Here is a 9,730-nt window from a genome sequence, read left to right as displayed (position 1 = left end):
CTGTCTGATAAACTCCTGCCCGGGGGGAGGGCTGGGTTCATTTTGACCTATCTACCAAATTCGTGTAAAAAGCTGGGCCAACTGACATGGCTATCAGCAGTGCTTCCACTTGCCTTTCCCTCCCCGATGCTGCAGAAAATAGCCAGGCCACTCCTGCAGCAAGGCCACCGCAGGGGTGCATCTCTTCTCTGTCCTCCTCCTCCTCCTTCCCCTGCCACCCTCCCTGTCCACTCCTCTCCCTCTGGCTGGCCGGACTCTGTCGTTTGGGTATGAAGGCCAAAGACATGTTTTCAGGAATGAGAAGGGGAGCCAGACACTGAACCAATGGGAACCCACGTCCATGGATATTCCCTCCACGTTGACGTTCCTCAGCCCACTTTTCTGTGCTTCCTCGGCCCCCACCCACACTCCTACCACTTCCTCCACCTGTACACACCCTTTCTCTCACCTGCAGGTTCATCCACAGGCAGAGGGGATAAGGGCCACGGGATTCGTAGGGAAAAATCTGTCACTCACATGAGCTGGGCACAGGACCTTTGGGCCAGTGTTCACACATAGTCCAGAGAGGGGCCCCAGGTTTCCTTCTGAAAAAAAGATTTTTAGAAATGGATGAATGTACAAAAGTTTAAAAAAATCAAATAGGACAGGCGCTTGGGTGGCACAGTCATTAAACATCTGACTTTGGCTCAGGTCATGATCTCACGGTTCTTGAGTTCAAGTCCCCCATCAGGTGAGCTCAAGTCCCACATCAGGTGAGCACAAGCCCCGCTTCAGGTGAGCCCCACTTCTCTCTCTCTCTCTCTCTCTCTCACTCGCTTTGTCTCTGCCCCTCGCTCTCTTGCACCCTCCCTTCTCCCCCATTCCCCCCAAATCAAATAGGACTATGAGGTGGATAATGAAAAAGATCAGGTCCTTTCCCACTCCTCAACTTTTTAAAAAGCTGCTTCCTTGGGAATTGATCTCCATGTGTCTAAATAGCATGATTATCCTGATATTCCTCCTCCTTATGATTTTAAAAAATTATCAAGTGGACTCCTTTCTACTACGGAACGAGAACCTTTAGATCTCACCCATCCAAACTCACGCTTCTGCTTTTCCTAAAGTTAATTAATACTACCTCCTTTGATGGTTTGAAATATCAAATACACACCAAACACACACACACACACACACACACACACACACACACACACACACACACACACTTCTCTCTTAAACTCTGTCTGATAGAGCTGAAAATATCCTCTTAATACAATAATACAGCAGTTTTGATTCATTTGTTTTGTTTTCATCCTTTCTGAACATTTTCATTCTTCTCTTCTCACCTGGACACTTGTTCAGTTGTCAACCTGGCCCTTCCTTCCCATCACTCTGGACATTCCCTTCATCTCTCTCCTTGTTGGATGTCCTACTTCGTGTTTTCTGTCTTCCTTCCTTCCTTCCTACTTTCCTTCCTTCCTTCCTTCCTTCCTTCCTTCCTTCCTTCCTTCCTTCTTCTTTCTGTTTTCTTTCTTTCCTAATTTTGAAATTGTGGGTAAATCTATACAACAAAACTTGCTACCTCAACCATCTTTAAGTGGACAGCTCAGTGACATTAGGTACATTCACACTGTTGTACAACCACCATCGTTATCTATTTACAAGACTTTTCCATCACCTCAGAGAGAAACTCTATGGCCAGTAAGCAATAACTGTCCATCCCCCTTTGCCCCAGTCCCTGGTAACCTCCAGTCTACTTTCTGTCTCCATGAATGTGCCTATGCTAGATATTTCTTGTTAAGTGGAATTCATGCAGTATTTGTCCTTTTGTGCCTGGCTTATTCCACTTAGCATCATGTTTTCAAGGTCCATCCATGTTGTTAAATCCTTTTTAAAAAATTTTTATTTATTTATTTGAGAAGTGGGGGAGGGCAGAGAGGATGGGAGAGAGAGTCCCAAGCATGCTGCCAGCACGAAGCCCAATATGGGGCTTGATCTCATGAACCATGAGATCATGACCTGAGCCAAGATAAAGAGTCAAGATGCTTAACCGACTGAGCCACCCAGGTGCCCCTGGGTTTAATCCTTCTTTATGGTTGAGTAATACTCTGTAGTATGGATAGACCACATTTTGTCTACCCATCAATCTACCGGTGGACACTTGGGTCCTTTCCACCTCTTGGCTATTGTGAATAATGCTGCAGTGAACAGTGGCACACAAGTTCTCTTTTCAGATCTTTCAGGTGCATACCTGGAATTTCTGAGTAATGTGGTAATTCTATGTCTGGCTTTTTGAGGAACCAAACTCCTCCTCAAGCAGCCAACCTGTTTCCCACAGTGGCTGCACCATTTTACATTCCAGCCAGCAGCTTCTCCACCCTTGCCAACAATGATTCTTTTCCATTTTTATGCTGACAGCCATCCTGGTAGGTGTGAAGTGGCAGCTTGTGTGGCTTTGATTGGCATTTCTCTAATGACAAATGATGTGGAGCGTCTTATCATGTGTTTATTGGCCATTATGGTAGTCTTTGGAGAGATGTCTAGGCAAGCCCTCTGCCCATTTTTTATTTGGGTTATTTGTCGTTTTGTTGTTTGGTTTTAGGAGTTCTCTGTACGTTCTGGATATTGAACTCTTGTCAGATAGACAATTTACAAGTATTTCCTGCCATTCTATAGGTTGTCTTTTCACTTTCTTGATGAAGTCCTTTGATGCACCGAAGTCTTTCATTTTGATGAACTTCAACTTGTCTGTTTTCTCTTTTGTTGCTTGTGCATTTGGTGTCCCATCTAGAATTCACCTTCAGTTCCAAAGTCATAAAGATCTGCCTCCATGTTTTATTTTACCTCTACAGTTTTAGCTCTTATATTTAGGTCATTGACCCATTTGAGGTTCATTTTTTATGTGGTATAAGGTAGGCGTCTAACTGCATTTTTTCACAAGTGGAGATCCAGTTGTCTCAGTACCAGTTGATGAAGAGACTGTTCTTCCCCCACTGAATGGAATTCTAATAAAAAAAATCAACTAGCCATAGATGTATGGGTTAGTTTTTGAACTTTCAACTCTATTCAATTGGTCTTTACGTCTATCCTTGTGCCAATATCACAGTTTTAATTATATTGGCAGCAAGTTTTGAATCAGAAGATCTGTGTCCTCCAACTTTGTCCGTTTTCAAGATTGTTTTGGCTTTTGAGATCCTCTTGCTATTCCATATGGATGTGAAGATCAGCTTTTCTATTCCTGAAAAAAGGCCATTGGCATTTCAATAGGTTTTGAGTCTATAGGTTACTTTGGGTAGTGTTGACATGTTAGCAGTATTAAGTCTTCCTACCCATGAACACAGATGTCTTTCCATGAATGTAGGTCTTTTTAAATTTCTTTCAGCAATGGTTTTGTAGCTTTTAGTATATAAGCCTTTCACCTCCTTCTTTAAATTTGTTCCTAGGTATTTCATTTTTTTAGATGCTGTTGTAAGTAGAGTTTCTTTCCTGTTTTCCTTTTTGTATTGTTTGTTGCAGGGGTATAGAAACACAAGCGATTTTTGCATGTGTTAATCTTATACCCTGTGATTTTGCTTAAATTAGCAGCTATGGCAGATCTCTTGTGGATTTTTTTTATATAAGATCATGTCATCCATGAATAGTTTTACTTATTCCATCCCAATTTGGGTGCCTTTTATTTATTTCTCTTATCTAATTGCTCTGTCTAGAACTTCCAGTATGAAAAGCAGTGGTGAAAAGTGGGCTTCCATGTCTGGTTCCAATCTTAGGGAGAAAGTCTCTTACCATTGAGGATGATATTAGCTGTGGGGCTTTTTGTAGATGTCTTTTATCATGTTGAGAAACTTCCCCCTCTATTCCTAGCTTTCTGTTTTTCTTGTGAAACAGTGTTGGATTTTGGCAAATACCTTTTCTGCATCAATGGAGATGATTGTGTTTCCTCCCCACTTCACTCTAGTAATGTGGTGTATACATAGACTGACTTTATTTTGAACTATCCTTGCATTTAAAAAAATGTTTATTTGAAAGAGAAAGAGAGAGAGAGAGAGAGCGAGCACACGAGTGGGGGAGGGGCAGACAGAAAGGGAGAGAGAATCCCAAGCAGGCTCCACGCTGTCAACTCAGAGCCTGACTCAGGGCTTGATCTCACAAAGCGTGAGCTGAAATCAGGAGTCGGACGCCTAACGGACAGGGCTACCCAGATGCCCTGAAATGCCTTTGCATTTTGGGGATCTTCCTCTTTTTTGATTTACTCTCTCATTTTAATGGAGCACATCCTCCAGTGGCTGAGGAAAGGTTCACAGGAGATAAAAGTTTGAAACGTATGTTTGAAAATGCTCTTTCTGCCTTCACATTTGATTGACAGCTCAGGTGGGTACAGAATTCTAGGGTGGAAGTAACTTTCCGTTGGAATTGTGAAAACATTGCTACACTCTCTTGCTTCCAGCATTGCTGTTGAGAGGTTCAATGCTATTGATTCATGTTCCTTTGGATGAGACCTGTTTTATTCCCTCTGGAAGCTTTTAAATCCTTTGTTGTCATTATTCTGATATTTCACAGTAATGTAGCTTAGTGTCATTCCTTTCCACCCACTGTTTCAGGCATTCAGTATAACCTTTCAACTTGGTGACTATAGTCTTGCAACTCTGTGAAATTTCCTTTTAGTAAAAGTTTTTTTTTTAATATAATTTCTTTGTTCTCTTGTATTGGCATTCCTATAAGTTGTATATTGGACCTCCAGCTAGTCCTTTAATATTATTTCCCGTTTTTCATTTCATTGTCTTTTTATTCCACTTCCTGGGCAACATCAACTTTATCTTTCAACCCATGTGTCGAATAATCTCTGCAACCAATTTTAAATTTCCAAAAGTCCTTTCTTGTCTCTTAATGTTTCTTTTCCTTTTACAGCAGCCACGGCTGGTAGAGGACTAGCTTCTACAAGTGGAAGGATCAACTCTTCTACTATAATAGGAAAGAAAGAAGTAAGAATGGAAATGGATGGGAGGAGATTGGCAGATGAAATGGCAGGAGGGTGGAGGTATTCCTCCTGATGACTTTCATTTTCTCTGTGATATAGATGATGAACACATGTATTGAGACAACAGGGAAGGTAATGGGGCAAGATGTTTGAAGAGTATGAAAAGGGAAATCAAAGATAACCCCCACAAAAAACCAACTGTTTCCTGGGCAGCCTTGAGGGTCCACACAGAAGCCAGAGACCATCAGTCAACCATGGCACCAATCCCCTTAGTCAGATAAGCTCTTGGGAAAGGTGTGGAGAAGATGGGCTTTGGACAGTTCCACAGTTGGTACTCTAGCTAAGTAGTCCAGAAGAGCAGCAGGGCAAAGAAATTAAGGATAGTGACAAGAAAGGGGTTGATGTGATCGAACAGGGCATTTCTGCCACTTGCCTACCTGCTCAATCTCTGGGAAACTTAAGAGTCTAACCATTCAGCTTGACATTTCCCCACCTGAAAGTATGATGTTATTTTAAAAACGGGAGGCTTCATTGAATTTTCTGCCCTTGACCATTTTTAAACTGTCAAGGATCAGGCCCTTTCCACACTATTCTTTGGGGGTTCCCATTGTTTACATTTCTCAGTGTAGACAAGTATATCCATTTATCTTTATCCTTTGTTTCCTATCTTTAAAATAGAATAAGGACTCCTAACAACAAAAAGAATACTTTATTCTCTTCAGTGATGGCACTATTGATATACATTTCATGTTTTCTGGATGTTTTACCATGAAAATACAAACAGACTCTGACTATATATCATCCAGATGTTCCAAGTTTATTTATGTTGTTTCAATACACTGACAAAACACCACAGTTTTAACTTCTTCTCTCTCAAGAGTCAAGAGTCATTTTATCTTAAACCAGAGGATTCTCTTAAAGAACACACATGCACACACACGCACACGCACACGCACACACACACACACAGTAAGTACAAAAACAATTCCACCAAAGTGCATGTGAATGAAAGTGCAAACAGGCTTCATTTTCAAACTCTGGGATCATTCTCTCTGCTTCAGAAATTAAACAGAAAGGTCCTCAGCGCCCTAAGCCAGGGCTGGGCAAGGGCTGGTTGTGGCTGCCGGGGCCAAAGTGTAAGCGGTATCTGCTGCTGGAGAGCAGGGCAGAGGCACATAGCATGGGCACTGGCACCAACCCTCTCCCTTCACTGGGCACCCAGGTCAAGGTGCGACGATCTTGTCTGGGGACAGGACGGGGGTGAAGGGGCAGTAGGGCAGATTTCTTTCCTTCTTTTTATGTGTTTTTTTTTTTTTTTTTTTTTCCCCAAAGAGTCTGACGTTGGTGCAGAAAGTGCCGAGGTCTCAAAGTTCAGAGCCTGGGGGTCCTTTTCTCAAGGCCCTAAGTCCACCTTGCCCTTCCTGTGGGCAAGCACTGGAAGTGTGGTTGGTAGATCCACATGGCAAAGCTGTCCCAGCCCTACTCACTAGGACAGGTGAGGTCCCGCAGCACAGCTGTGAGCACTTGCTGCCTCCTCTTCACACCACAAAGCCAGTGAGCATCTCTCCTCAGTTTCAAAGAGGAGCAAAGCCAAGGAGCTGGTGAGTTTTGCCACCACCCAAGCAACCAAGTCAGAGAGGCTCAGACTCGCTCCTCCTTACTCTTGGCCAAGGCGGCAATGCAACCTCTGTAAACCCGAGTGTCAGCCAGAGGCAGAGACTGCCCACTTTCCTCTCGGGAAGCCTGTGCTCAGAGCTGCCTCTCGGGGCCGAAGGGAAGGAACGTCTGAAGCCAGGTGGGAGTTCAGCTGGGTGGCTGAATGGCTGTGCTGGCAAAGCTGTGTGACCCCACGAAAGAGAGGGTCTCCTACTGGACTGTGGCAGGAAATCAACAGAGCTTTGAGTGTCCCACTTCTGTGGGGAAGATAAAGCTTCATATTTTAACAATAATAGCCCTTGACATTTTCCCAGCATCGAGCCTCATAGCTGCACCTGTCAAACACTCCCAAGGGTGCCCTAGGTGCACACACACCATGTGACTGAGGGAAGCGGCCTGGCTCTGCACCCCACGGGCCCATCTCAGCACCTGGGGCCACAGAAGTGTGGTGGTTGCTCCTCACCTCTGTGTAGGGCCAGCTCCCGCCGGGCTCTCTGCCTCTGCCCCACCCCGGCTGGTCTGGCAGTGGCTCGGTGGAGGCTAGGCCCCCACTTGGACATAAAGGTCTAAGTCCCAGAGCCCCAGCAGGCACCTGGCTGGCAGTGCAGGACAGACAGAGGGTGGTACGAAAGGTAGGGGCCACAGAGAATTCAAAGCTAGAGGAATTCGCCTTCTCAAGGTGCAAGTGGGCTTTGTAAGACTCCGCAAAAGCAAGACATTTAAGGGACAGGTCGAATGTGATGTCATGAGGTATGTGTGCTAGACATAGTGGCATATTCCCACAGCCGGAGTCCTGGCAGGTGTGGGGCCCTCACCCCACGGGCAATGTCTTGGCTGAGATGCATGGCTGCAGGGAAGGACGCTATGCCCAGCTTTGGGGACCATCATGCCTGCTGGAGCTTTCCCTCTGACCAAAGACCCGAGATTGTCTGACATACCCTTGAGCTGCCTCTTCCCCACACCTGATAGAGGAAGGGTATATGGGGAACATCCGTGGAGCCTTGACCTTTTCTGCAGAGGTAAAACAGGCTCTAATCACCTATTCTGCTAGAAACAGGACTTGGCGTGGGCCACTAAAATGCTAGCCGATCCAGAACTGGGCATGCTTACAAAGGCATCTTGGCTTGGAATCCCCCACTTGTGGGTAAAAGGGAGAAAGGCAGCCAGAAACTCCCAGTGGGCCTATGAAAACATGCTTATGAGGCTCACCCATCCAAGAAGGAAGAGCCAGTGGTCTGAGTGGGTGATGGCATGGGCCCTGCCCCGGAAAACCAGACAGCAGAGTGAGTAAAGATGTGTGTGGCAGGGTCACTTCTGGGTAGGAGCCAAGGAAAGAAAAGCATGGAGAGATGCCAAAGAGAAATGAGCCTCTGATGGGAAGCCTCCCATTCTACCAGATTGTCCTTAACGGCTAAGAAAAAGACCCTTTGGTGATAAAACAAGTCAGCTGGAGGTGTGGGGCTGCCATAGGCAGGGCACCTCCAATTTGTTCCATTGGCAATGCTCCTCCAGCCCGGTCACACTTTCACTGGTGTGCCTGGTGGCAGATGAGCCCCAGGACGCGGGAGCCAGGACTCCAAATTCCCCAGGGCTCCTCTGCTCCCACGTACCTTGTAGGAAGCAGCCCCGGAGAGAAGGAGGACCCCTGGTAAGATGTAGAGGGTGTTGGGAGTGGGGGGGGGGGGTGGATATGAGGAACTCAAGTCAGGAAGGAAGCATCAGCTGCAGAGGGAGGCCCAGCTCAGGCTGGAGGAGAGCCCAGCCCTGAGCCACTCACTTTAAGGTGTCATCGGCGTTTTTGAACATGAGAATGGCGTTATAGATCTTCAAGGCTGGGCCCAGCTTGACGCTCATGATCTTCACAATGTCCGCCTGTGTCAGCAAAAGGAAGGCCTCGCCGTCAATCATCTGAGGGGTTGGGGGAGGGAGGTGGAAGGAAAGTGGGGAGAAGGTGGAGAGGGCCGCGGGGAAGGCAAGGCGTGAAGGACAGGTGGGGTATCCATGGGGAGTGGGGAAGGGAGAAAGAGAATAGGGAGTAAAGGATATATGGGAGGAGGGACGGAGGACAGAGACGGGAAGAGGAAGGAAAAGGAGAAAGGAGAAGGGAAGGAGAAAGGAAAAAAGGAAGACAGCAATGGGGACAGAGAAGGAAAGAGAGATATCCACTGGTTTCCCCATGTTCACACACATACACTTTCTCTTTCTTTCTGTTGACTGGTCTGATTTCAATGTGTGTTTGCATAATATCTTCTCAGTCGTCACCGACAGTGGCCTCAAAACACTGGCTGCTGCAGTCCCCCCATAAACCCACTGGTGAGTGTTAGTGCTGCTGACAGTAAACAGGCAGGCACTGTGAGCGTGTCTGGGTGATGCAGTTATGAGGTACACAGTATTACCTATGAGCTATTATTCTTAAGAGGGGGGTTAGGAAGGCAGAGAGGAAGGGAGCTGATTTAATCTGAATCTGGGCAGACTTTCCTTAGGGCCATCAGTGCCAACTGCCAGACTGGACAGGCTGACTACCCATAAGACCATCTGTCTGCTTTGCTCTCTAACTTCTCAATCATGAAATATCCCTCTCATGACCGGTCTGTGTCCCGGCTGGAGAGATTCTTGACCCGTGTGTCTGAATGCATCAGTCCAGCCAGACAAAGGCCACTCCCTAGAGCATGCGCCTCCTTGGGGAAGTTGATGCCGTGGACTAGGTCCTGGAAAAGATCATCCTCAGCCCTCACAAAGGTCCTGCTCCCCACTGAGACTCCATTTGTTGCTGGCAGTCCACCCTTTGCCCCCTTTGGCCATTGCTTTTGTATCACAGACCATGCTGAACTGAGAGATGAGGTAGATGCCCTGGGGAGAGAGACGAGGACCAAATTCTTGCATGGTTCTGCGGCTGGCTGAACACATGCACTCAGAGACCACTTAAGACTCTTGTCACCAAAGGAAGACCTCTGCAGGGTACCACATGGTTCTATTTCATTAAACACGTGTGGTGAAGGTGTGACTTAAAACACAGAAGGTTTAGTTATCAAACGACAAGTTGTATGAGACTGGAAAGGCTCATTAATATCAGAGATGACAGAATCAAGATTTAAAACAATGAGACTATGAAACCAACAA

The 9,730-nt window shown here is 46.1% G+C and overlaps 1 protein-coding gene across 12 annotated transcripts in view; it reads right to left on the bottom strand.

The window, feature by feature from the left end:
- Window positions 1-5,750: 5,750 nt before the first annotated feature.
- L3MBTL1 (L3MBTL histone methyl-lysine binding protein 1) overlaps window positions 5,751-9,730 on the bottom strand; it is a 42,313-nt gene continuing 38,333 nt past the window's right edge. For 7 of the 12 annotated variants that reach the window (XM_060618077.3, XM_078444060.2, XM_078444059.2 and 4 more), the window contains 2 exons: window positions 8,388-8,518; window positions 5,751-6,867 (listed from right to left, as the gene is read on the bottom strand). In XM_060618077.3, the coding sequence (XP_060474060.1) occupies window positions 6,657-6,867; window positions 8,388-8,518 (342 nt within the window). In that variant the 3' untranslated portion in view covers window positions 5,751-6,656. Of the gene's footprint in view, window positions 8,519-9,730 lie in introns of all 12 variants that reach the window. The other 5 variants (XM_060618096.3, XM_060618087.3, XM_060618114.3 and 2 more) reach the window with 5 other exon arrangements.

This window comes from Panthera onca, chromosome A3 (assembly GCF_046562875.1).
Source record: "Panthera onca isolate mPanOnc1 chromosome A3, mPanOnc1 haplotype 2, whole genome shotgun sequence".
Lineage (NCBI taxonomy): Eukaryota > Metazoa > Chordata > Mammalia > Carnivora > Felidae > Panthera > Panthera onca.
Note: the sequence above shows the minus strand (reverse complement) of the source record. Positions and strands in the feature narration are given on the sequence as shown.